We start from the raw sequence: 27988 nt of genomic DNA, 5'->3' as shown, positions 1-27988 counted from the left end.
TAGAAGTTAAAATTAGACTATCTGAAATGAAAAATTCATCAGATGTCTATTCAGTGGAATAAAGAATACAGAAGATAGGCTCGGTAAACCTGAAGACATAGCAATAAAAGCTGACCAAACTGAAGCAAGAGATAAAACATCAGAGACTATATTAAATGGCTCAACATAACTGGTGTCCTAGAAGGAAGGTGGTAAAAACAAACACTTGAAGAACTAATGGCCAACAGTTTTCCAAATTTGATGAAAAGTATAAACCTACATATTCAAGAATCTCAAATAACCCACACAGAATAAATACAAAGAAAATCACACCAAGTCAAATAAAAGCCCAATTACTGAAAAGTGGTAAAAAAAAAAATATTTTTAAGAGCCAGAGGGGAAAAATAGGTACATTACATACAGTGGGGAAAAAAACAAATGAATAGTCACAGCCTTCTAATAGAAACAATGTAAGCTAGAATACAATGGAACAATATCTTTGAAGTGCTGTAAGAAAAGAAATACTATCAACTTATACTTCTGTACTAAGGAAAAAGAGCTTTCAAAAACAAAGACAAAATAAAGACTTTTTTTTTTCCAGACAAACAAAAATGGAGAGAAACTACTGCAAGCAAATCTATACTATAAGAAATGTTAAAGGAACTTTTTCAGTCTTTAATCCAACCACATCAATAATTACAAAATATGTAATCAGACTATAAAGGCTAATTAAAAGCGAAGATTGTCAGCTTGGTTAGAAAAGTAAAATGTAACTATATTTCATTTAAAAGAAATAAGTTTTAAATACAAAGATAAGTTAGAAGTAAAGGGGCAGAAAAAGGTATAACATATAAATTCTAATAATAAAACAGTTGGTTTTAGCTAAATTAATATCAAAGTAAATTCAAATCAAAAAGTATTACTAAAAAATAAACAGGGACATTTAATAATGATAAAAATGTAAATTCATTAAGAAGACACAATAATCCTACTTGTATATGCACCTAATGACAAAGCTCCAAAAATTCATGAAGCAAAAACTGACAGCACTAAATTTATAGTCAAAATCACAATTACAGGTGATCGTAATACTTCTTTCTCAGCAACTGATAGAACAAATTTAAAAATTGGTAATAAACTGGATTTTGAGCTACCAGTTTAACCTAATTGACATTTATAAAACATTATACCCAACAACTACAGAATACACATTCTTTTCAATTTCACTTAAAACATTCACCAAGATAGATCATATGCTGGGCCATGAACCAAATCACAATAAATTTCAAAGGACTGTTATTATACAGAATATATTCTGTGTGAAAACCAGAATTAAATTATAAATCAATAACAGAAGGATATCTGGAAAATCACCAAATATTTGGAAATCAAGTAACACATTCCTAAATAAGCCATGCACCGAAGAAAAGAATCACAAGGAAAATTTTAAAATATTTTTAACTAAATGATAATAACACATCAAAATTTGAACACCCAAAGTCATCTAGGAATAGGCAGTGAAAGAGAATACATTATAAAGTTTTTCAAGGCAACATTTAAAATGGGAGGACAATGATCTTAAATAGGCTTAAATACTTTTTCTGAGTGTTTCTCGCTTTATTTGCAGAACAAAAAAAGAAGAACTACACCAAAGTTCCTCCTACCTAAGACAGACCTTAATAAGAAACTAGAATTTGATTTTTATTTTAAAAAAAAGCCTCAAAGGTACATTTTTAGTTGTTTTTTTTTTTAATATCCAATTAGCAAATGGGTTAAGAGCACAGACTCTGAAGCCTTAGTTAACATCCCAGCTCCACCACTTACTAGCTATGTGTCCATAGGCAAGTTACTGAATCCCTATGTGCCTCCCTTTCCTCATCTGTAAAGTGGGGATTAATGATAATATCTATCAGTATGATAATTTTAAAATATTTATTTATTTATTTTTGCTGTGTTGGATCTTCGTTTCTGTGCGAGGGCTTTCTCCAGTTGCGGCAAGCGGGGGCCACTCTTCATCGCGGTGCGCGGGCCTCTCACTGTCGCGGCCTCTCTTGTTGCGGAGCACAGGCTCCAGATGCGCAGGCTCAGTAGCTGTGGCTCACGGGCCCAGTTGCTCCGCGGCATATGGGATCCTCCCAGACCAGGGCTCGGACCCGTGTCCCCTGCATTGGCAGGCAGATTCTCAACCACTGCGCCACCAGGGAAGCCCAGTATGATACTTTTAAAAGCGAATATTTATAAAGTGCTTAGAATAATGTTTGCCCATATAAATGTTATATATGTGTCAGTTAAATAAATAAGTAATAAATAAATAAATACTTTGGATCACTGTCTACAATCATCACCAATCTTTGATAAAGGTAAAATTTTCAAGTGTGATGTCTAAACCAAACGTTTAAACAGAAATCTAAGCTTTAAGGTTTGTTATCCAAATTGGGCATAAATCTCCCTCCCTTCCAACTTTCACCTATTCCCCTTCCCATGCTATTCCTTCTCCACCAAGCCAATCACCTGTGAAAGTGTGTGCCTTGTATTGTTTTGTTCGCTGATCTTAACTCTTCACTCAGCCTAAGAACAAGAAAAGCAAGATTGAGGCCTCTGCTATGAAACTCCTAGGTAACAAAGTTAATAGCACTGCTCATGATTATCTAGAGCAAAGGCAAGATAAGCAGACAAGAGTATTTCCTTCAGTGCTGAAGCCCCAGAGCACAGAGGCACCCCATTCCTGTGGTGAGGGTTTTAGCAGGAATTATACCGTGTTGCGTAATAACCGGCTACCAAGTCTTCCACTGAATAGTTGGTTAAATTATTTAATCTCACTCTTTTCCTCTGATCTTTCATCTGTAAACTAGGGGTTAATAGACTACGTTGTGAGATATAATGAGTTAATACATATAAAGTGCCTACATATGCACGGTAAAGCAAGAATATCATAAACATTAGCTATTATTATTTGGTAGGAATTAGTCGTTTCAGTTTCAGCATTGCCTTTCCTTTAGGGTTTATTGCAATAACTATATGACTTAGGAAAGGGGCGTATGGAAGGCGGGAGTTTGAAGCCGAGGGACCGCAGGAGAAGCTGATACTAGCACAAAACGGCAAAGTCTATTGTCAAGCCCTGAGAATAAACTTGAGCATGGTAATCAGAACAGAATCCCAGTGGCCACAACTTCCCTACAAAGCCGCAAACACACAAAGCTGGACCCTCAGAATCCAAAGGCAGGAGACATCCCGACCCGGAGAAGCCAGAAAGGGGCCTCAGCACAGGCTTTTACGCCGCTAAATTCCCAGGGAGTTGGCTCGGTGGCCTGCCGCTCCGAGAGACGCCTTTATCCTGTAAAGTGTGTCTGTGCTTCTGTACTGCTTGGCTCCCGCAGTGGTCCCGCGTGGCGGTCGGCGATCCCACCAGCCACACCACTGCCCCTGGACCGCAGCCGCAGCCAGCGCGGCGAGAGCGAGCACCCAAGCCTCGGACCTCGGGGGCGGGGCTTGCGCGGAGGCCCCACCCCGCCGTCCCCATTGGCTGAGGCTGCCCGGGGCCGGGGTCAGCGCGCACCAGTCCGAGACCCCGCAGCTCCGCCCCAACACTGATCCATGCGGAGGAGAAGCACCCGTGGGTGAGGAGTGAGCTTCTGTGTCCGGGAAGCCTCCTCGGGGGGCCATGGGGGGACAGGTGAGGCTGCCGCCCGGAGAGCCCTGCCGAGAAGGTGAGTGTCTGCCCAGAGCCGGAGGATCTGGCGTTCGGGTGGCGATGAGAACGGGCGGGCGGTCCCGGGTACTTGTGGGGACCAGAAAGGGATACGCCGACTCTTCACGCACTCATTCATGCATTTATTCATTCGGTCTTTCCGCCAGTCAGCCGGTCAACAAGTATTTATCGGTGCCTACAATATGCCAGGCTCTGTGGGGATGCCTGAGTCGAGCAAGACATACGTGGCTCCCACCCTGGTCCGGAAGACAGATCCATGTAAATTACGGAGAGCTGAGTGTCGTGACTGGGTAATCAGGGTGCTGTAGGAAGACTCTCAAGTCTCATCTGAAAAAGACGCTTCCACTGACTCGGACTCACTTCCAGAGTCCGTGGTCGACGTCACCCAGTGGGCAGAGGGCGTGCCCGCGGACCGGACGGGAGTGCAGTCTTGCGTCCAGCGCTGGCTTGGCGAGGGTCAAACACGGTGCGGGGTCAGGCGCCCTGGACCACCCCCCGCCCCCCACCCCGGGGGAGGGCTCTGGACAAACCTGGGCTGCCCACCTCTCTCCTCTTCCTTTGTGATGAAAACGCCTCCAACCCCAGTAGCCTCGTGTCTGACTCGCTGTGAAGTCACTTCTTGGCTGCTTAAGGCGACAGCAGGACGGAGGAAGAGACCGGGAACTGGGCGCACTCATTTGTAGGTCTCTCACTGCTTTCTAGTCTGGGGTTTCAGCCGCCACCTGCGTCCTGTAAAATCTTAGGGCGCCGCCCCTTGCCCTGTGCCAGGTGTTTACAACACTCGCAGGCTTTCTACAGTCTCGATACCAAAGGCGCGCCTGAGTCCGGATAAAAGTAGGGGCACGGCTGCGGCGGCGGGCAGTGGGCGCGGGCGGACAGTGTGTATCATCTGAAATGACAGTTTTCAATTTTTACAGAGTCCAGAGAAAAGCAGATTTCTATTTTACCCGGTAAGGATGTAAAGAGGGAGGGGGCAGTGAGAGGCGTGGCAAGAACTCTATCTTTCCAAAATTGCTGGCAACTTCCCCGGGTTTTCTCTTCTCTTGGCTCTCCCAGCTTATTCCTTGATGCAGAGAGTTGTTGTTGTTTTAAGGGGGGAAAAGGCAGTGAACCAGTCAAAACTGTACCGCCAAGAGAAAGAAGGGACACAAAGAAAGAGAAAAATGCCTGAACATTCACAAACTATTCAGAAGTTGAGGTTTTGGAAGTGGTTACTAAGGCAGCTGGATATAGAATTATTTCCTAGATAGTCAGTCATTCTTTGTCTAAAGAATTCCTAAACCAGTAAGTCAGACTGTTACTAACACGTCCACCCTTGTTTACCCAAGGATCTGTAAGTAAGGAGGATGTGTGAATTACATCCGCTTGTTTGAATTTAGGGATGATTTTCCTGCTTTGCTCATGCATTTAGTTCCAACAAGAAATATTCAAGCTCCATGCTTAATACCTGGGGTTAATTAACTGTGGTAATTAATTAGGTGGGATGCTAGTGGGAAAGACTTGAGAGAAATCAGAATCCTTCTTATCAGTAGTGGGAAGAGATTAGGCTTTGGCACCAGACAGTCTTCTCAGCTATGACGGCCTCCTTAAGTCTTTCTTCATCTGTAAACTAGGAATAATTCCTACAGTTTAGAGTTTGAGGAATAGATGCAGATGGGATTACACATGAAGCACACACTTCAGAGCCCGACATGGAGTAAAGGCTCCATTTTTCATTTGTTCATTTATTCAAATGACAAGAGTCCCATGTGCCAGACATTGGCCTAAGTTCTATTTATTATTTATTTTTTTATTTTTTTATTTTTGGCTGTGTTGGGTTTTCGTTTCTGTGTGAGGGCTTTCTCCAGTTGCGGCGAGTGGGGGCCACTCTTCATCGCGGTGCGCGGGCCTCTCACTATCGCGGCCTCTCCTGTTGCGGAGCAGAGGCTCCAGACGCTCAGGCTCAGCAGTTGTGGCTCACGGGCCCAGCTGCTCCGCGGCATGTGGGATCCTCCCAGACCAGGGCTCGAACCCGTGTCCCCTGGCAGGCAGATTCTCAACCACTGCGCCACCAGGGAAGCCCTGGCCTAAGTTCTAGAATAGAGGGATTTGCAAGACAATCTGGTCCTAGACAGTCTGGGTCCAGAGGCCCAGATAATTGGTTTTCATAATTAGCAATCCAACCAAGCACAAAATTATTTGAGCCTTTGTTTTTTTCTGTAGGTGTCCATCCCCATTCTCTGGCCTCTTGGATGCAGTGGTACACATTAATGATTCTGAGATTTTACCCTTTAAAAAAAAAATCCATATCATAAACATTTCTCAAAATTACACCAAATGAACATAACTTTTATCAGCAGGACAAGCTGCATTTTCTATGTAAAATATAGCTTCTTTTATGTTACGCTAAAAAAGATTTTCTCCAGATTTTTACAAGATTAAAAGCAGAAGTTGTTTTTTCAGCCTTCTGTAGATTTCCTAAGTGCTGAAATTCAAGTGCTTTAAGGTATTAAAAATTCTTCACTAAAGGTTGTTCAGAAAGCAGTATGTTATTACTTGCAGCAGTTTATGTAGGAAATCTGATGGTCAACATTCCTCATAGAGTATTTGACCTCCAAACACACTGATAGTGGGACAATCTCGTTTAGAGATACAAATTTTTAACTTTTTAAAAAATCAACAGTATCTGCTCAAATTTATTTGGGTTACTTGAAATAATGTGCTTCTTGCCCAGCCCTATCAGAGTTCATATGTAGATATATCTGCTAGATATATCTGCTTGATTTCCAAATTTACTCAAACTTATTTCTCATTCTTATCTGCTCCAAATTTGCTCTAAATTATTTCTCATTCCTATTCTACTCCCTTTATTTCCTGTTTTTCTGTTCGTTTTCTCACTAAAATTGTCAGTTTCCATGAGAACAGAGACCTGTTTACCTGTCTTGTTGATCACTGTCTCACCAGTTCTTAGAACAAGACCCTGGCACACAGGAAGTGCTCAATAAGAATTTGTTAAGTGTTGCATGAATGTATACCTAACATGGTGCCTTGCATACTAGGTGTTCAACAACTAATTTGTTGGGTGAATAAATAAAATTGATATATGGATATACGATGTTGTTACAAAGCCATAATTAAGCTGTAAGAGGAAGTCTGTTTGGTTGGCAGTATTAAATGTACGATGGAAAGTGAGAAATTCCTTTAGATTGGAAAGGCAGAGAAGGCCTTTCTAAGGAAGTGAGAGCTCAGTGAAGAGAAGGAGTTAGCCATGCCAGCCACTACTAGCACTAAGTAACAAGTAAAGGCTACTTAAAAGCTTTAAGGTGAGAAGGAATTTAGCCTGTGAAAGGAAGAGGGGAAAAATTTAGGGAATGAGTTTACAGAGAACGCTGGAGGCCAGGATTCTGTAGGCCCTTGTAGACTGTGGTGGGGATTTTGGATTTTTTCTGAATGAAAAGGGAAGCCATTACAGAATTTTGCAAGGAGAAATGACTAGATTGGACCTACTTATCTAAAAGCTCATTTCACCTGAGCTTGTCCCCTGCTACACTTTGACCTCATCTCATACCATCTCCCTTCTCTCACCAGCCAGCCTGGCTGGCGCAGTTCCTCCCATCCCCTCAAGCAAATTCCCAAGTCTGGGTGTTTGCATTTACCCTTAGCAGAGAGGTTTTTCCATTCAATGCTGTTTAAAAAAAAAAATACACCTTTATGCTGCTTTTACTGCTTTCCATGGCACTCAACATATTCTGTAGTTATTAGTTCACTTGTTTATTTCCCCCCATTAGAATGAATGTAATAGAGCAGGAATTTTATTTTACTCACTGTTGTAACCCCAGCTTCTGGAAAATGCCTGACAGATAATAGATACCCAATAAATATATATTGAATCAAAGAATGAAAAGACGACCAGTGTTTTTTCAGAGAATGAGAGAGAGAGAAAGAGTAATGCAATGTAATGTCAGAGGTGAGCAAGCTTTAGAGCATGTAAAGCTTTTTTAAAGTCCAGGATTAGGAATTTAGACTTTGTTATAACTGCCATGAAAAATCATGGGGAATTAAGCAGGGGAGTGATGTAATCTGATTCACACTGGCTGATATTTGGAGAACAAATTGTAGGAGACATGAGAGATTTCATTCACTCTTTCCTTTGCTAATATAAATAGGCAGGTGTATCAGTCACCTATTGCTGTATAACACACAACCCAAAACCCAAAGGCTGAAAGCAACGATCATATATTCTTGCTTATGTGTCTGTAGGCCAGCTGATGGTTGACTAATCTAGACTGGGTACACCTGGGTGTCTCTGCATCAGGCTACATACCCACCTGGGTTTGGCTCCTTAATGTGGGATGAGCTTAGGTCTGCTCCATATGTTTTCATTCTGGGATCAAGCTGAAGGGGCAGCAGCTGCTCAAGGAAGCTCTATTCCTGAAAAGTACAGAGGTGCAAGAGAGTAAAGCCAACCATAATACAAGGTGGTAGACCCAACCACATAAGTACATTTGAACCCTCTCCTTATATCACCTCTGCTGATGTCCCATTGGCCACCAATTCACTCCCAGCTGACATCAAGGGAAGAATACTCTGCCCTCCTCGGGAGGGGTAAGGAAGTGACTAATTGCTGAATAATAATCCAAACTAACCCAGTAGAATGGATGGTGAGACAATGATTTTCTCAAATTGGAAATATCTTGCAGTGATTAAAAATGTAGTTTTACGCAGTCACAGATTTCTCAGAAACCAAGATACCCTATTCCATGTAATAATTGGACAATATATATTATTATTCTCTACAGACCAATAGGACTTGAAAAAATTAAAGCATTTCATCTTTATATAAGCAATAATAAATTTTAACTGACTTTATTTGTACTTTATGTTTTTACTTTTCTGAAATAGAAAGAATAGTAGCCTGGGAATTGCATTACCTGGCCCTGTTTGGGCAGTTACATGACTTTGGCAAGTCACTTAATATCTTGCCATCAGTTTCTTTAGAATGTCTTCCAGCTACAAGTGCCTATGAATTTAGAGCTGGTCCATCAGCAATATTTATGAGCTACCAGGATTATAAGTAAATTACTCTGGGAACCAAGATAGCTTATGATCAAACCACAGAATTAAGGAAGGGGTCTTTAGAATCATCAAGTCAAACTCCTTCATTTTAGAGATGAAGAAACTGAAACCAAGAGTGATGACTCAGCTTGCCCAAGATTATAGATAATTTGTAATGGAGCTAAAGGTGGGAAAAGGCATATAATCCTATAGAAAATTTAACTTTGTTTTAAAATTTTTAAGTTGTGTGTGTCTGTAAGGAAACATTCACACCTGTACATAGAAGATACATATTAAGTTGAATCATATGAAACTGCTATTTATGTAGGGTCAAAAATTGTCAAATATCATCAATTTCATTTGGTTTAACATAATTCAGAACATTAGCAGCACTGTTTGTAAAAGCAAAAACACTGTATATTATCCAATGTTCACCAACTATAAAATAGAAAAATTAATGGTGAGATAGTCATACAGTGGAATTCTATAGAACTGTGGGGAAAAAACCACACCTTACAGCCAGAACATCAAGATTGATAAATCTCAAAAACAAGCAAGTCACCAAAGAATACATACTATATGATTACATTTTTAGAAGGTGCAAAAAGAGGCAAATGAAACACTTTATTATTTAAAGATATAATTTTATAGGGGAAATCATTTTTTTAAAGAAAAGGAATATTAGACAGAAAATCAGGATAGTTGAAACCACACGGCTTGCGGAATCTTAGTTCCACCGTCAGTGAAAGCGCTGAGCCCTAACCACTGGACCGCAAGGGAATTCCCAAGTTGTTATTTCTTAAATTGGGTGGTTGATACATTGGTGTGTATTGAATTATTTTTTTCTTTATAACTGACATATATTTCCTAAATCTTAATTATTCAATATTTAGAACAATATATAATAACATCAAAGAAGTTACAACATCATGCTGTTTGCTGACAGGAGTGTAAATTGGTACAGACACTTGAGAGGGCTACTGACAGTGTCTATTAAAATGAAAAATAAAGGGGAATTCCCTGGTGGTCTAGTGGTTAGGACTCCGAGCTTTCAGTGACGAGGGCTCCGGTTCAATCCCTGGTCGGGGAACTAAGATCCCACAACCCCGGGCAATGCGGCCAATAATAATAATAATAATAAAATAAAATAAAATGAAAAATGAGTAATGTAATAAATTTTCTGTGTTGAATAAGGTTTGGATTAAACTCTGGAGAATTACTTTGCTTACTATAATCATAAGAAGCCACCTCTGATTTTGAGATATCTCTAATTCCTCTGAAACCTTCCAAAGTCCCTGCCCACACATTCTGCTTCACCCATCTCTCCCCTCCTGCCCAGCACCACTCCACCCCCACCAACCCACCAGTCACTCCCTCCTTCAGTCATACCTGCTGTGGGCTCCCTCCTTAATATGCTCCCCAAACATAAAACAATTTAAGTTCTAAGGTCAGTAAATAGACAAGATTTTTATTACTTTTTCCTGCCATAAAACTTGCAGCATTGGGACTTCCCTGGTGGTGCAGTGGTTAAGAATCCGCCTGCCAATGCAGGGGACACAGGTTCGATCCCTGGTCCAGGAAGATCCCACATGCCGCAGAACAACTAAGCCCGTGCACCACAACTACTGAGCCTGAGCTCTAGAGCCCGCGAGCCACAACTACTGAGGCTGAGCACCACAACTACTGAAGTCCGTGCGCCTAGAGCCCGTGCTCCACAACGAGAGAAGCCACCGCAGTGAGAAGCCCGTGCACCGCAATTAAGAGTAGCCCCCGCTCGCCGCAACTAGAGAAAGCCTGTGTGCAGCAACAAAGACCCAACGCAGCCAAAAAAAAAAATTAAAAAATTTTAAAGTTAAAAACATTTTTAAGTTTAAAAAATTTTTAAGCTTTTTAAAGGTTAAAAAAAACCCTTGCAACACTAATGCCCGCTTACAATGAGAACTTACAAAAGGCAACAAAAATTATTTGCACTCCCTTATCACCTTCTGCTTCCACACCCCCTAAAATGTTGGAAACATTTTGCTGTGTCAACAGCTCAGAAAGAATATTGTTTGACTAGAATGAGGTCCACCCACACTGTCTCCAGAGATAAAGTTTTGGAATGGTTATGTTAACTACATAGTAAGTGGCATTAATGCAGCCGTGGAATTTACTGGACAGTCAAGTCAGATGTTTTCCCAAGAATTCATGTAATCGAAATTCTTACTACCAAAAATTACTTTGCACTCTTAGGGGTTGGATGAGATGAACAGTGCCTGGGATAGATTGCTAGAGGCTAGCTTATGTGAAAATTTGCAGCAATTCTTACTAAAACAACCAGGCTGAACAATTCCTCAGTTACCATAGAATATCCCTGAAGTAATATAATTCTCTTCGGAATATTTAGAAGTTTTGTCCCAGAATTTATCCTGTATCACAGGATCAAAGTTGGTTCATTTTCAAATTAGAGATAAATGAAATAATAATCACGAAAAGATTGAATTCAATTATTTTACCTTTTGCTAGACCTGAACTTTACGGTTGTTTCTCAACTGTGTATGTGGTAAAATTCACATAACTTCATAATGCTTTGCCCAGGAGGCATAGATCCTGTTTTTAAAGTTTTGTTTCTAAGACATCATTTAGTTGTTCATGTGTCCTCTTAAGATTTTTGAGATGTAAAACTGATTTTCTTTTTTCACTTAATTCTAAAATTGTAGTTGATTAATTTTTCTTTGCCCATTTTTGTTTAAGGTAAGTCATGCTAGGGAAATATGCCTTTTAAATGGAAAAAAAAAAGTTGAGAAGATGGTCAGAAAACCTAGTCACGGTGTCACCTTGTTTGCAGCTTTTTGAGTGGAGAATAGATCATAAAAAGTTTCTTAGATAGTGTAAAATGTTTTCATTCTGTGTTTTAGTATTTAGCCTCAAAAAAAAAAAAAAAGAAAGGCACTTATAATAATGGGTCTGGTTCAGTGGATTTACATGCTTATTTGAATCCTATTCAGGAAAAAAAAAAAACTCCTGATATTTAATTCATTTGTCTATTAGATTCTATTTTTTTTTAAGGAGGAAGTGAGTTAGTAGACCTGCAAAATTATTCTTTTTAGGAAAGTGGTCCAGAAAACTAAAACCGCTTTTAAACATGTTTTCTAAAATGCACAATTCGTACCCCACCAAGTGGGATAGCTCAGTTTCCTGTAACATGGTGATTTCTAGACCCACAGGGTTGCTCTGCCCTTTCCCACCTTCAGTCGCCACCTATGCTATGCTGCTGCTTTCCTGGAGACACACTGATGGCGTGGAGGAGAGAAGTGGACGTTGTAGGGCTGTGATGAACCGCTGAGCCCAAGCCGGGTCTGAACAGCTCCATGCTGCTCCAGCAGGCTGCTGCTGGCTGGAGCAGAGAACCGAGTACTGCTAGATCTTCCGTTTTCTGAGAGGAATCCAGACTTTCATGTGAAGTCTCGCATGTTCGCGTGATAACAACTCAACAACTTTGCAAACATTTTGAAGAACCTGTGTGAGCCCAGCTGAACCTGTCTGCGAGCCCGTGGACCACGTGCTGGAGACCGCCCATTGGGCAGTAAAAAACCAGTGTGTCAGTACTGCCCACTCAAGTTTCTCTTTCTTGGAGAAAGAAAGTAAAGATTAGTGTGTCTCCCTTTCGTCGGTTGACATTTCCCTCTTTCCCTTTTCCAGGCTACGTGCTGTCTCTGATCTGTCCGAATGCCTCCCAGGCTTGGTGTGAGATCATACGTGTGTCACAGCTGTTGGCTTCTCCTGTCCTCTACAGGGACCTGAATTCCAGCATAACCAACTGGAGCATTTCTGCAAATGCAGAGAACAAATACAGTCTTTATGTAGGCCTGGTACTGGCAATAAGTTCCAGTATTTTTATTGGCTCCAGTTTCATCTTGAAAAAAAAGGGCCTCTTACAACTGGCCAGCAAGGGCGTTACTAGAGCTGGTAAGAAATGGATGCAACTAACGAATTCAAGTTTCTAACTGCAGAAATCATCCTACTGTAAGACCACAGTGCTACAGGAATAACATTTCACTGTCTCTGTCTTGGCCCCTATTCCTGTTCTTAGCAACTGTTCTCAGCAGTTTCCAGGATTGAGCCAGTTGTGTCTCCTTTAGGGTGAGACTAAAACGCAAGAGGTTTGGAGTGTGGGATGAGCTCTTCTTTCATAGCCTTAGTCTGAGATTCCAGGATTTAGTCAGATCAGGCGACTCCCCTGATTAAAACACATCAGTGGCTTTTCTTTGCATGTTTGAGTAAAATCCAAACACCCTCGCACAGTCTCTGACCTCACCTGCTGCCTAAAATGGCCTGTGCTACCTCTCCAGCTTCATCTTCAGCCTCCTTCACTATCGTGTGCTTTTCTCTGGCTCCTGGAATGTACCGAGTTCTCTCCCACCTCGAGGTCTTTTCCTTTGTCTGCAGCTCTCTTCTGCCTGTCATTTGGCTGACTCATCCTTCACACTTCAGCTAAACTATCACCCCTGCAGAAAGGCCTTCCTCGACCATCCTCTCTGGGGAGGTTTCGCTCACCTCTACCCCTGCTATTCTCTATCACTGCACTAAGGGTTTCCTTCATTGTACTTGGAATAATTTGTCATTGTACATTAATTGTTTATTTACTTGTTGTCAACAGGCTTACTTGTTTATTTATTTATTTATTTATTTTTAATTAATTAATTAATTTATTTTTGGTTGTGTTGGGTCTTCGTTTCTGTGCGAGGGCTTTCTCTAGTTGCGGCGAGCGGGGGCCACTCTTCATCGCGGTGCGCGGGCCTCTCACTATCGCGGCCTCTCTTATTGCGGAGCACAGGCTCCAAACGCGCAGGCTCAGTAGTTGTGGCTCACGGGCCCAGTTGCTCCGTGGCATGTGGGATCTTCCCAGACCAGGGCTCGAACCCGTGTCCCCTGCATTGGCAGGCGGATTCTCAACCACTGCACCACCAGGGAAGCCCCCGGCTTACTTGTTTATTGATAGTAGATTCACAGAGCAGGAATGTACCCTAGCATAAGGGTATAAGTATTGTCAAATCAGTAAACGGATTACGGTAGAGTTAGGTTACTATTTGTAGTGACATTTCAGAAGCTGTGTAGCTCTGCTTGGCTATCCTTCATTAACCATGAATTTTCTATTCATTCTTATCAAGAATAATGTCATAAAAGAGCTAAATATCTAAGGTTCATAGGGGAAAATAAACGGCTATGAACTGTGCAAACAAGTTTATAAAAGAGTACTATTGAGGGGACATTGATAAAACAGTTTGGCATTAACAAAGATAGACAAAATAATAAAAGATAATTGAAAACTTATATAAGTACATACAGCAATTTAATATACAATTTTTAAAAGTGGCATTTCAATCCACTGGAGAAAGGATTAATTATTCAATCAAAAGTACTGAGACAACTGGCAAAAACTAAAGGAGAAAAATGTGAGAGCTTTACTTTATACCATTTGGTAAAATAGATTCCTCATAGTTTAGAGTTAAATTTAAAATGAAATAATTTTTTTTAAAAAACCTAAAAGAAAGTCTTCCTAAGCATAAAGATAAGGGAAGAAGCAATTCTATATAAAGGAAGAGATTATCTGGATTGACCCCCCCCAAAAGAAAAAATCCTACATGAAAACACCTTTAACTGAAACTAAAAAGGAAATGACATGTGGGGAAAATTTTCAAACTATATCGCAAAGGGTAGTTAAGTCACAATATACAAAGAGTGACTATAGTCAATAAGAAAAAGATAGGTACCTAACAGAAAAAAGGCAAAACACATGAACAAGGAACTCACAGAATAAGAATTGTAGTAAACAATAAACATAAACATACCTAAGTAAATGTTACTTCACTAGTACCCAAAGATATACCAACTATATAACATTGAATTCCTGGGTTTTACCTACTATTTTAACAATATTTGGTTTTTCTTTAAAAAATAATGCCCTATGTTGGTAAGGAAATTTGGGAAATAAATAGCCCTCTCAAACATTGGTGGAAGCAATATAAATGGGTACAAACTTTCCTGAGAGAAATTTGGGAAAGCTTAAAAATGTTAATATCTTAAAATCTAATAATTCTACCTCTAGGAATTTATCTTAAGAAGTGAACAAAGCTACAGTACTATAATCAAAACAGTGTTGTATTGGCACAAAAACAGACATATAGATCAATGGAACAGAATAGAGAGTCCAGAAGTAAACCCACACACCTACAGTCAATTAATCTACAACAGAGGAAGCAAGAATATACAATGGAGAAAAGACAGTTTCTTCAACAAGTGGTGTTGGAAAAGCTGGACAGCTACACGTAAATCAATGAAATTAGAATATTTCCTCACACCATATACAAAAATAAACTCAAAATAGTTGAAAGATCTAAATATAAGATGTGACACCATAAAACTCCTAGAAAAGAACATAGGCAAAACATGCTTGGACATAAATCGTAGCAATATTTTTAGATCAGTCTCCCAAGGCAAAAGAAATAAAAGCAAAAATAAACAAACAGGACCTAATCAAACTGAAAGCTTTTGCACAGCAAAGAAAACCACCAAAAAACTGAAAAGACAACCTATGTAATGGGAGAAAATATTTGCAAACGATGTAACCAATGAGGGGTTAATATCCAAAATATACAAATAGCTAGTACAACTCAATATCAAAAAAACAAACAACCCAATCAAAAAATGGACAGAAGATCTAAATAGACATTTCTTAAAAGAAGACATACAGATGGCCAACAGGCACATGAAAAGATGCTCATCATTGCTAATTATTAGAGAAATGCAAAGCAAAACTACAATGAGGTATCATCTCACACTGGTCAGAATGGCTATCATCAAAAAAGTCTACAAATAATAAATGCTGGAGAGGGTGTGGAGAAAAGGGAACCCTCCTCCACTGCTGGTGGGAATGTAAATTGGTACAGCCACTGTGGAAAACAGTATGGAGTTTCCTTAAATAAAAATAGAGCTACTATATGATCCAGCAATCCCACTCTTGGGCATATTTTCAAAAAAGACAAAAACTCTAATTTGAAAAGATACATGCACCCCAATGTTCAAAGCAGTGCTATTTACAATAGCCAAGACATGGAAATAACCCAAGTGCCCATCAACAGATGATTGGCTTAAAAAGATGGGGTATATAAATACAATGGAATACTACTCAGCCATAAAAATAAATGAAATCTTGACATTTACAGCAACCTGGATGGACCTAGAGAATATTATACTAAGTGAAGTAAGTCAGACAAAGACAAATATATGAAATCACTTAGATGTGGAATCTACAAAATAATATAAATGAATATATATACAAAAGAGAAACGGACTCACAGACACAGAAAACAAACACATATATATATATACATACATATATATATATATGGTCTCATACAGGTTAAATTAATAATAATAATATATAATATACCAGATTTTAGACTATTCAATCATTAATTAAGGGCTGAAAAAGTATTTGTGATATTAAGTTTTTAAAAACAGCATATGAAATCATATTTTAATTTTCCAATTTGGTTATTTGCAAATTTTGTAAGGAGAAAATCATAAATAAACATGGTTAACTGCTTTGCAACATAATCCTCACAGCTAATATATCCTTTTTAGTTTAACTATAAACAAAATCAGATAGGTCAAGTTCACAGCGTTAAGTATATTAAAACTGGTGAGAAAATTGCAGTTTCTAAAACAATCATAACAATGACTTAAGCTCACAAATTATGGAGTGGGAAGATAACTCTCTGAATATCTTAGGAAAGGTTTTTGTCCTTTTCAGTAGACTAGACAAATTCAATTTCATGGTGCCAAGGTAGAGAATAAGTAGAATCCAGCTGGCTAATGCTGGCTATTCTCTCATTGACTATCCAAAATCTCAAAAGCGCTTATGTCAACCATCTTCATCCCTTTAAGGTCCTCCTTAGGTACCAATCTAATTTATGATTTATGGTTTTCTGTCTTTAATTTTTTAACAGTGACTGAAACAAAGTATTTAGGGCTTATAATACTCTATGTCCACGCCTGAATGGCATAAATATAGTGTGGACAAAGAATATAACCTGCCATATCAGTAAACAAAGGGTGTTGCCAACATCAAGCCATTAGCCACTGCAGCCAGCAGACAGTGCACCCTGAGGGCATTCAGGATGGAGAAAACAGGATACTGGCCCTAGATAGTTAAGATGCATATCAAAGGAATGATTTCAATGAGCCCAGACTCTTGCATCTTCCCATACATAGAAAAGTGCTAAATTCATTTTCTTTAATTAATGGTAATCTTTTGATGTTCCAACTACCTGTTTTGTTTGTTTGTTTGTTGTTTTTGCAAAAACTCCTATATATCCTGGCTCCTCCCTTACTTATTCAGGGCAGTCGCTCAGAGCTGTCTGAGAGGCTGCCTCCTGGGCTTAAGTCCTCAGCAAGTCCACCGAATAAAGCATAATTCTCAACTTTCAGGTTGTGCATTTCTCTTCAGTAGACAGTAGTAAACCTGATGACTAAATAAAATTTTCCTGCAAATGAAAAAACTGACTTTGTGTAGAAATCAAAGGCAATATAAAGAAAGCTTTGGAAGATTTACTGGAAATGACCAAGTAAATAAGCTAAAGATGAGATATACTGACTAGGCCTTAAGCCTTGTATTTTCCAACCATACTCCGGTACCTTTTGTAGAAGTTAATTCCTCAAACCTTCTTCCTCCACTTTAGAACTTAATTTCTATTTGTATCATTTCCCTAGGACAAGGTGGATATTCTTACCTCAAGGAATGGCTCTGGTGGGCAGGATTACTCTCAAGTAAGTCCTTAATGCCAAGAATAGTGTTTACTTGTAAAATGATAAAGTACATGCAGTTGTTCAAATTGATTAATTTATCTAAGTGGTAAGGATGGCATTTAAGTCTAGAAATTTTTGTGTGGGCATAATGTCTTACATATAAAATAAATCACATGTATTTAGAATTAATTTTTACTCTTTCTTCCCCCCACCTCCACATTCTCAATACTGTTTTGGAATGCAAGTAAAAAAGTTATTGTCTGAAATCGTATATTTTATCACAAACTTCTCCTTCTCTTGTATTTTATTCCCCATAACAATTGAGGAAAATGCTTCCCTCCCACATTTTCCCAGCTCCTAATTCAATATGTGACTGTTCTCGCTGCATAGAGTAGGTACACTTTCCTGGCCAGGACCAAAATACGGATAAATGAAAGTCCCCTTGGACTGCTTAGCTCTGAACAAATGGAGAGAAGATGAAGGTTGCCAGCACTCTCCTTCCTCCTAGACTTGCCCTGAGGATTAAATGAGACTCTGCATGAGGTGAAAGCACTTTCTAAACGCTAATGTGATGTCCAGTAAGAAGGCAGTGTATCGCCCTCAGGCACTTTTGCAGATTTATAACTCCCTACTAACTCCTCTGAACTTTCTCAAATCCCAAGCCTAAAGCTTCCAGGGAAAGGACCTCATAAATTGTAGTTTCACACTACTTCCAGCCATCTCTGTAGCCAAAAAGCCTTAAAACTTCCATTGATTTTCCTGTACTAAGTAAGACATTTCAGTATTTTTGAGATCTTGTTACAAGAAAGAATTGGATAGCTTTTCTCTAATAAATGGTGGTATCTAAAAGACTTGTTACCTGAAAACTGGGTTCATCTCTTGATGGGTGTCAAAAGACACAACCAAGTCAGAGATTGGGAGAAGGAACGATTTATTACTTGCAGCAAGTAAGGGGAACACTGGGGATCTTTCCCAAAGCAGTGTCTTCCCAAACAGCAAAATTAGGAAAGTTTTAAGCTAAAAGTACATGCATATTCATGAAGGGGCTTGAGCAGAGGTGAATTCAGCATAGAATTGGGGCAGAGGTTGACAAAATCCAAGCATTAATTGATGGAAGTCACGAGGGTCAGAAAAGGTCAACATCGGGACTTCCCTGGTGGCGCAGTGGTTAAGAATCCGCTGGCCAATGCAGGGGACATGGGTTCGAGCCCTGGTCCAGGAAGATCCCACATGCCACGGAGCAACTAAGCTCGTGCACCACAACTACTGAACCTGCACTCTAGAGCCTGCAAGCCACAACTACTGAAGTCCACATGCCCTAGAGCCCACACACCGCAACTACTGAGCCCACGTGCTGCAACTACTGAAGCCTGCGCACCTAGAGCCCGTGCTCTGCAACAAGAGAAGCCACCAAGAAGCCCGTGCACTGCAACGAAGAGTAGCACCCGCTCGCCGCAATTAGAGAAAGCCCGCGCGCGGCAACGAAGACCCAACACAGCCAAAAATAAATTTTTTAAAATTTAAAAATAATAATAATTATAATACCTTAAAAAAAACCAACTTCTAAATAATAAGTGTTATATATGCTGGGGAAGCACCATGGTTCTATCAAGAAAAAAAGACAAAGAAAAGGTCAACATCATCGTCCCTTGGGTTCAAGTTGATCTGGTGGTTGAGGGGACTTATATTCTGCAAAATAGCTCAAGGAAGTACTTCAGGCTAATCTTTACCATTGAAACAGAACTGGGAGTCTTTACAACTGATTTATCATCTTTGCTGTTACTTCTCTTGACTGATAACAGTTTGTTCTTTTGTTCCCTTAAGATCATTAATTACTGAGACCTGTTCGAGGGCAAACATTGTGGCCAGGCTTAGATCAAAAAAAGGCTTAGTCCTAAAATGGCTTCTCATGTCAAAAAGCTATATCTGGTTCTTTTCCTCCAGGGACCCCATACCCTATCTGCTTACAGGATGGTGAATAAAAATAATTTAAATTTGTATAACTTTTTCAGCTTTTAAGGTGTTTTCACATCGTTTTCTTACTTCGAGTAAATGTTGTCAGGGACTGTGCTGGCAAGATTCCAAATAAATATTTGGATGATTCTTTCTCCTTTTCTCTCTCTCTCTGTCTCTTGTATCTCTCCACCCTCTACCCACACAATAGAATGAAAGTAGAAGGAGAATATTATATGGCTATGTTTGTAATTTTAGTCTCACCATGCACAAAGTTTCTGCCAGTATTGAAGAGTGAAAAGCACAAGTCTTAAACATCAGAGATTTTATCTAGTGACAAACATACAGTACTTTAATTATGAAATCAGTATTTTCCTGGAAAGCTGTCTATAATGATAAAAATATAAATAATGAAGTATTCAAGAAAACATGTCGACGAAAAAAATTAATCAGTCGATCTAAGAAAAAAATGGAAAATTTCATTCCCACCGAACTGAGGATTATAACCCGGGAACAGCCTCTCAGAAACAGAACTGCTCCGCCTGTTAGAGATCAAAGCACAGTTATAAGTTCTTGAGACAGGGGGCATTAAATACCATCTAATGGACAGTTTACACAATCCAGAGCTGCACTTACAAAGAGAATAGTGGGCCCTTATGAGATTAAGAAGGAAGGTTATCTCCTAAGGAGGTCTGGTTAATGCAGACGCACAACACACACTAAAGGGGAGGGAGGAGGCCCAAATGGGCCAAAAAAAAAAAAATTATGTTTAAATTTTTTTCATCTTGCCATAAAATATGAATTTTATTTCATTACTTACTATTCTGAGAAAACTACCACTGTTGCTCTTAAGAGAGCAGTCTCCTACCGTTCTGTACGTTTCTGTTTGTTTTATGATATTTTAAAGCTGATTACTACTGTGGATTTGGCTGGGGCTGGGGTCGGGCTTGGGGGGTGGAGTGGAAAGCAGCCAGAGGGAAAAAGAAAGTGGTTGCTGGTGTCTTTTATCTGTTCCAGGAGCTCTCTCTACAATGTGTCTGCTTGGCACAGTTTACAGCGTGAAATACTACATTCTGTGGGCAAGCATTCAGTTGTGACCCATGAGAATAATTTGGCCCCAATTCAAGGGCCCAACTCTTAGAAGGATTTTCCCTCACTCTAGAAGTTAATTGCATCACACTATCTTATGGAAGCCTGGAGTTCCTCAGATAAGAAAAGGATTCCAGGAGCATATTGTTAGGACTTGCAAAGAGCTGCTTGGATATCCCTGAGCTACTGAGATACTGTTACTTACTTGTAGATCATCTGCAATCCAGAGGTGCCTGACTACACAGGCCTGTGGTAGGCATCTCTGCCTATCCGCTGCCTAGACTGTACATCTCTAGAAAGCATTCTAATTTTAAAAGCTGCTTTATTGTTAATTTGCATAGCAGTAGGTATTCTTGAGCAAACAATCATTCTTACTTTCTTACTCCAAAGCTACCTCTTCTAGATTTCATCAGAGTGACCAAATATGTTTCTGGTTCTAAAGTAACTAAAAACTTTATTGAAGGTCATTTAAAATAGATATTCCTCTGTCACCACTTTTTGCATTAATTGAGTTTGTATCACCAGGTAATTACAGTTTATCCTTTTAATACCAAACCTTCCCTAAAAGAAGTTAAATTATTCCTTTTCACTAGATATATGAGTGTCTTTGGGATAAAAGACTACTGCTTTGCATGTGTCAGTTGCTTTTCTCATAGGATAAATAAGCCTATCTTTTATATTAATAGTGCTGCTTGCTTTCCAGTGGGAGCAGGCGAGGCTGCGAATTTTGCAGCTTATGCTTTTGCACCTGCCACCTTGGTCACCCCACTGGGCGCTCTGAGTGTTCTCATAAGGTACGTGAGCAATAAGGAACTTGGCTTCTGAGGGATTTTAATACCGTGATAAACTTAACCCACAAGAAACAGATTACTAAGCATACCTCAAAACAGAATTTTGAAAATCACAAAAATAATGTGAGAAGACTATACAATAAATAGCAGGAGAAATAGGAAATAGATGGTCTTCCCGCAAAACACAAAGTAATTGTGTGTTTTCTTTGTGACGATTCAGTGGAGCCAAGCAGATTTTATTTCCCTCTCACCTGAACAAATTGCCACAGCCCTTTTAATGCTTTCTGTTGTCATAGCGGTTAATGACCGTAGTTGTCAGAGGACTTTAAAAAGCATGGTGTTCGGGTTAAATTTCAACTTTCACTAAAACTCTTGCATTGTCTGCTGGATACTTCTGTTTGGAGATATCTTAGTTTCTTTTAGTACTGGAAACAGGAATCATTTTCCTGTTAATAAAAATTGGATCTAATATCTCTGAGTTGGTCTTTATTATGATTCCAAATGAATGTGTTCCATGAGCCCATGAACTCTTTTTATTTTGTAACTAAGCAACTGTTTTGTTTGTTGTCTTTTTCTTTTCCTTTTAATCTCCATTCATTACCAACCTCTAGAATAAAGCTTATGACTAAGCCTACCCACTTCTTTTCACCTTCTTTGTAGGATTGTTGTGAGAAGTAAGTGAGTCCATACAGAAAGCACTAGAACACTGGCTACTAGTGAATGATAGATATCGGTAGTAGCACTGTTTGCTGAGGCTGCAGTCCTCATCAGTGGCCACATGAGGGTGACTCTCAGAAAGCACCTGGTAGTTGACCATAGTCTTGGGTGCAAATGGATACTGATAATGCCCTGGTGGGAGTGCCAGGGCATCAGGAGAAGGGGCCACAGTGGACCTACTGGTTGAGCAGCAGGATGGCATAATCTGTGTCCATGGTGGTGCCAATCTAGAACTTCCTGACGCCATGGCAACAAGGGAGTGGGAGCAGTGAATAGGTGAAAGTATCAGAGGAATAGCAGCTGGTAAGGAAATATTTTAATATTTGACAACCCATATGGTTGTACTTGTGTGTACCAGGTAAATATTGGCCCTGAGCAGAGTAATTCTTCTTTAGGTATATATCTTTCTTTGAAGCTTTCATGAGCACCCATGTTCTAAATGTGTCATGCCAGTAAGATGTGAAAGTTTTTCCATTTTGTTTGGCTTTACAGGAGAAAATGGGGAAATTCAAAATGAATTGAGTGGGACCTCTTAGAAGGTCATGGGAAGATTACAGGTGCATAGAATGCCTATTATAACTTTTTAACTATAAAAGCAATTAAGCAGACTCGATTAATTACTTGTATTTTTCTAGATACAAATTTAGTAATAAATAACGAACTTCACACACAGAAAGGAAGGAAGGGAGGGAGGGAGGGAAGGAAGGAAGGAAGGAAGCCAGCCAACCAGGGTTTTCAGTGTCACATAGCATATTCCAATCAGTTGATTGGGATACAGACTGGTGCGCACCACAGTGTGACATCTGAGCTGCTATGGAATCCAAAGGTAACTGAACAAGAGTGATTTTTTTTTTTCTTCTTCCAACAGTGCACTGTTGTCTTCCTATTTTTTAAATGAGCACTTGAACATTCATGGGAAAATAGGCTGCATATTAAGTATATTGGGGTCAACTGTGATGGTTATCCATGCCCCACAAGAAGAGGAAGTCGCTTCTCTGCATGAAATGGAAATGAAATTGAGAGACCCAGGTCTGTGATTCAACCAAAAGAAACGCTTACTCAAATTCTGCTCCACTTTCTCTTCTCATCAAATGAATTGGTAATAATATTGTAATAGGCTTCCTAGAAGCCTAGTTGTGGGTTGAGATACAGTACGGTCTGACCGAGTAATACAAGTCTTCTGAAAAGGTGACACAACTTATTTTTGTGTCCATGCTTCCCCCCCCACAGAATGAAAGGAAGAGATGGGGATAGAAAAGGGAAAAGACTTATACTCCAACCCAAACTTTCACATCTTTCTCCCTCTGAAAATATAAAGTCAATCAGACAATACCTGCTGTACCTCATAGTGTTGTCTGTGAGGTTCAAATGATATGTCTGTGAAAGTCCATTGTGAAATATTGAAAGCCATGCAGTAAAATGTTGTTGTTGTTCCTGTTTATTTAATCTCACGTCTCTTTCTAAAACACCTAGGCTCCTAAACTCATGACTAACAAGATTTCACAAAGATTTGATCCTATTAGCATTTTCTGAAGTCTAATTCTTTTCTCCTCCTAACAGGATTTATCTCCTTTGCTGTGATCATAACTGTGATCTCCTTGGTGCTGATTTTGATTGTAGCTCCCAAGAAAGGACAGACCAATATATTGGTCTACATTTCAATCTGTTCATTGATTGGAGCATTTTCAGTTTCTTCTGTCAAGGGCCTGGGAATTGCCATTAAGGAACTACTGGAATGGAAGCCCATTTATAAGCATCCCCTGGTCTTTGTTTTGCTGGCTGTACTCGTGCTTTCAGTGACAACACAGATTAACTATCTCAACAAGGCACTGGACACCTTTAATACATCTCTTGTGACTCCCATTTATTATGTGTTCTTCACGTCCATGGTAGTAACTTGCTCCGCCATCTTATTCCAAGAATGGTATGGCATGAATGCTGGAGATATCATCGGGACTTTGAGTGGGTTCTTCACCATTATCAATGGCATCTTCCTTCTACATGCTTTTAAAAACACTGACATTACCTGGAGTGATCTGACATCCACTACTCAGAAAGAAGTCCTCTCTCTGAATGGCAATGAAGACAAATACGTCTTACTAGAGAATGTAGAATGTTCAGCCCCAGGATTTGATGATGACATTACCTTGTTTAGCAGGACTGATGATCAAAGTCCCTAGAAACCCTGAACTTTAACCGCTAAGAGACACTTGGAGAGGAGAAGGAATACCTGATTCTTGGAACAACTATTAGGAAAGCTGGCATTTTTAAAGTTCTAACTAATAATTTAGACATGAGCCCAAATAAAAAAGCCTTTATTTTTGGCCATCAAACTTGAAAATCAAAGTTTTGATCCTCCTCCAGAAGGCTTCTGCTGTTTTTCATTTCTGCAAACTTGAAATATTCCCTAAGCATGAAAGAAGTCAAAGAGTTAGATAACTCAGAATAATCTCTTTCTTCTGGTCACAATATGTTTGGCTCTGCCAGGTGGCTCTTCATTTCTTTGGCTGCTATTCTTAGTCTCTCAGTAATTCATAGGTAAACACAACTGTGTGCTGGTAAGCAGAATATCAGTCACCATTCTCTAATGAGTCATAGTTTCAAATTATTAAAACTGAGAAGCGAGATCACTGATGCCTCCCACCTTCTACAACTTCCTTCTTTCTAAACTAGGTAGCTAAAGGGTAGAGTGTTTAAGAAAAAAATAGACATGTTGGAAATCTGCTGCTTGGTGGGCTAGAATGTGTAAGACACACATGCCCATGAAGGGCTTATAAATTGTAACTTATTGAGGAGTTTGAGGAGAATAGGAAGGCGAGTTAACTTCTTAGAAAACTCAGGGAATACTACAGGAAAATACCTTTTCATATTAAAGCCTACATAAAATTTTCCTATCTCACTCCAGGTGCATGGCAGGAGTAACATTTTTGGTGGTCTCTACCGTTTATGGATAGATTAATCCATTAATCTTTTCTCATTGATTTAATGGAAAAGAAATTAGCTATCTTCTTTCTAGACTAACTTATTTCTCGCAAAAAAAATCCTAACCAAAAAATTATGACATTAAAAACAAACAAAAACTCTTCAGGTTGACTGGATTATTCTCTTCTAATGTCAAATGTTATTAGTTTTGTTTGTTTGTTTGTAATCTACCTCAAGTCTATTCTGGGTAATAATAGTAGATTCTTTTCTTCAGAATTCTATTAAAGTGACTTTAGCATTTCTCCAGTTCGGTTGAACTGTGATTGATTTTCACGGTGATGACCTGAGATGACTGCAAAGCCCTAAAGTGCTGGCACAGTCTCTTCGGCATAGTTTAGTGTTGAGTGCAATTCAGTGCATTCTAAACTTTTGAAAATTGATAATCCGTGGAAGATTCATGGTTGATACCTCAGGTCAAATATATGTTTACTGTGTTGATTGCTGTTTCACCTTAATTGTATATCAGATATATAAGCTATGAACACAAGTTTGTAGAAAAAGTATTCTCTTAAAAAGTAGTGTCTGAAAGTTGTAGAAATTCTTTTAAGTTTCTCTTTTTCCGTTGAAAACTCTGTTGATTTCTCCAGGACACCTTCTTGGTGAGGAAATTAATAGCATCCAACCTGAGGTTGGGGTAGTCCTCCACTCGACTGTATCTTAGTGTCAGATATTTCTTCAACGTCACCTGTTACAAAGCTTTGCCCTTGGTATATTGTGCCCAGGTTAGAGGTTCTTGGAACACAAGAACCCATGTGTACCCTGGGTTGGAAAATGAACTGGTATTGACACATATGCCCAGGAGAAAGTCTGAGAAAGATCTAATGAGCTGAAATATGTTGAGAAACAATGAAACATTTGAAAAACTCTAAAAATCTCTGGTGGGCATATGCATTGAAAAACTAAAATGTTGCAAATCCGAAACCCAGAGTACTTTTTCCCAAATAGGAAGATGTTGTCTAAGGAGGAATAAAATGCTGGATCCCTGTATTGAGACTAACTGTGTTAGTCTTAACTGGTAGTCTCATATGTGTATATTTTAATATGTATACTTTAATCTCACATAGATACCTTAAGATTTATTATGTGAATATCTGTACACATGTCATTAAGGATCACAAAGCTATCCTCACACAGCCAAATGGAAAGCTCGTCCTAATTCTATAAACATAATAGTTTCATTTTATTTTCCAACTTACAATTTTATTCTTAGGTCAATGGTTAATGATTTTATTTTTAGTTCAGATTTCAGAATGTTCATAAAACCCTCTAGATTTGGAAACATGCAATTAAATTAACATTTTTGTTTTAAGAGTATGAAATCAAATACATGTATGTGGAAAGCACCCACATCATGCCTGATATTGAGGCATTTAATACAATTTAGTTTTCTTTGAATCAACATTTTAATTCTCATAGTCTCAGTACTATATAGGTAAGGACCATTAGTTGCCAGTTTTCATACATTCTTTTTCTTTTTTCAATTTGTGTTACCTTAGCTCATTTTTAATAATCCAAGTGAAAATGAATTCCATTAGTATACTATCTCAACAATACAAAATGATTCTGACAAAAATATTTTATTTTTCCTAATAAAACCAAACTAAATGCAATCTTCACATTCCAACAAAACTTTGTGGAAAAGTACTTTATATGAATATATATGAAATATTTTCAAATGTTTTGAAAAACTATGATCATGAAATTTTCTGTTTTTCAAATGTTTATAAATACTGTTCATTTTAGAAAGTTTACAACTTTTAAATTAATGTTTCTGTATGTTTTTCATTTGCAATCAAACAATGTGGTTTAATTATGCTTGTTGGAGTTCAGTTTTGAGTTTCTTGAAGTTAAGTTTATGTAAAGGCAAAAATACCCCTTGAAATCAAAAAGAAAATTCTGAGGTTTAAAAAAAAATCTGCACTTTGTTTAATGCTTTGTCATTTTCCTTGAAATTAAAATCTGTGTTTTAGAAAAAGGCTCTCCACAAAACCATCTCCTGAACGAAAGGTAGGAGACACTATCTTATCTTTTGATAATTTTATTGAACAGTCAGTGTAATGAAATCTCCCCTCAGTTCAGAAATTTAAAAGAAAAAGGAGGAGGAGGAGAAAAAAGCATTATAACAATATTTGGTAGCATTGCATTACATCAAAATTTACATTTGCAAACCCTCAGCAAATTTCCTTCTAGCCCCATTAGAACTTCAGTATTGAGTACATCACCATGACTTTATCAATTTTCCCTGTTCTGATTTGAATTCATGTTTGAGAATAACTCCCTCAGTTGTTTCTATAGACATGAATTGTCTAGGATACAGACGGCCTCTTTCTTACCTGTGTCTGTTTTATAGATGAACAGAAATAATTTGCAATTCCCTAAATCGCATAGTTACTTAGGATCAGAATGAGGACCAAAATCCAAGTCCCTCAAACCTCCCAGACTACCCACTCCACGGAATGTAGGCATGTCTAAGGAGGCCTTGGTGGAGCACGTCTCAGCAGAGTTAGAACGAACTACAGCTTCCCCCAGCAAGCTGTGTTAGCGTATACCAAACATTTCAGTACCCTAGCTGCGGTGTATAGGAAGCCTCCAAGAGGTAAGCTTAGGTTACAAAGAGTCTTAACTTTTATCTGTTACAATGAACAACATATGTTTCCCAGTGAAAGCTTTGCTTGCAAAAAACAAACAAAAAAAGTTTTTTGAGAGAGCCGACTACCTGAGATACCTTTTCCTACTTTGGTCACAAATCACAAAAAAACCTTTCTTCCTGAGGGAAAACCGAATCTCCACTAATGCCATTAGTATGGGAGAAAGCCTTTGAGATAGAAGCCACTTTCATTTTTATATGTAGAACTTCCCCTGTGGCTGGGAACAGAGGGGGCAGAATCTCTGCAGGCCAAGCCCTACCAGCCTCAAGACTGTCCAGCCGTCATGAGACAAGGCC

At 39.0% G+C, this 27988-nt stretch overlaps 2 protein-coding genes across 2 annotated transcripts in view; one reads left to right on the top strand and one right to left on the bottom strand.

The window, feature by feature from the left end:
* CNGA1 (cyclic nucleotide gated channel subunit alpha 1) overlaps positions 1-11914 on the bottom strand; it is a 53720-nt gene extending 41806 nt beyond the window's left edge. Inside the window, exon 1 of the mRNA XM_082390575.1 lies at positions 7996-11914. The gene's annotated coding sequence lies outside the window, so the exon portion shown is untranslated. The remainder of the gene's footprint in view (positions 1-7995) is intronic.
* On the top strand, positions 109-26974 carry NIPAL1 (NIPA like domain containing 1). The gene is made up of 6 exons (XM_082390706.1): positions 109-3686; positions 12404-12670; positions 17477-17533; positions 21258-21348; positions 22931-23091; positions 23623-26974. The coding sequence occupies exons 1-6, from the start codon at positions 3641-3643 to the stop codon at positions 24240-24242; spliced, it is 1242 nt and encodes a 413-aa protein (XP_082246832.1). The 5' UTR covers positions 109-3640; the 3' UTR covers positions 24243-26974.
* The last annotated feature ends 1014 nt before the right edge of the window (positions 26975-27988 follow it).

This window comes from Balaenoptera borealis, assembly GCF_965194805.1.
Source record: "Balaenoptera borealis genome assembly, chromosome: 4".
Lineage (NCBI taxonomy): Eukaryota > Metazoa > Chordata > Mammalia > Artiodactyla > Balaenopteridae > Balaenoptera > Balaenoptera borealis.
Note: the sequence above shows the minus strand (reverse complement) of the source record. Positions and strands in the feature narration are given on the sequence as shown.

Coding starts and splice junctions, on each gene's coding strand:
- NIPAL1 (XM_082390706.1), top strand. CDS start 3,641: ATGGGGGGACAGGTGAGGCTGCCGCCCGGAGAGCCCTGCCGAGAAG. Junction 3,687..12,403: donor CGGAGAGCCCTGCCGAGAAG/GTGAGTGTCTGC, acceptor TCCCTTTTCCAG/GCTACGTGCTGTCTCTGATC. Junction 17,534..21,257: donor GTGGGCAGGATTACTCTCAA/GTAAGTCCTTAA, acceptor CTTGCTTTCCAG/TGGGAGCAGGCGAGGCTGCG.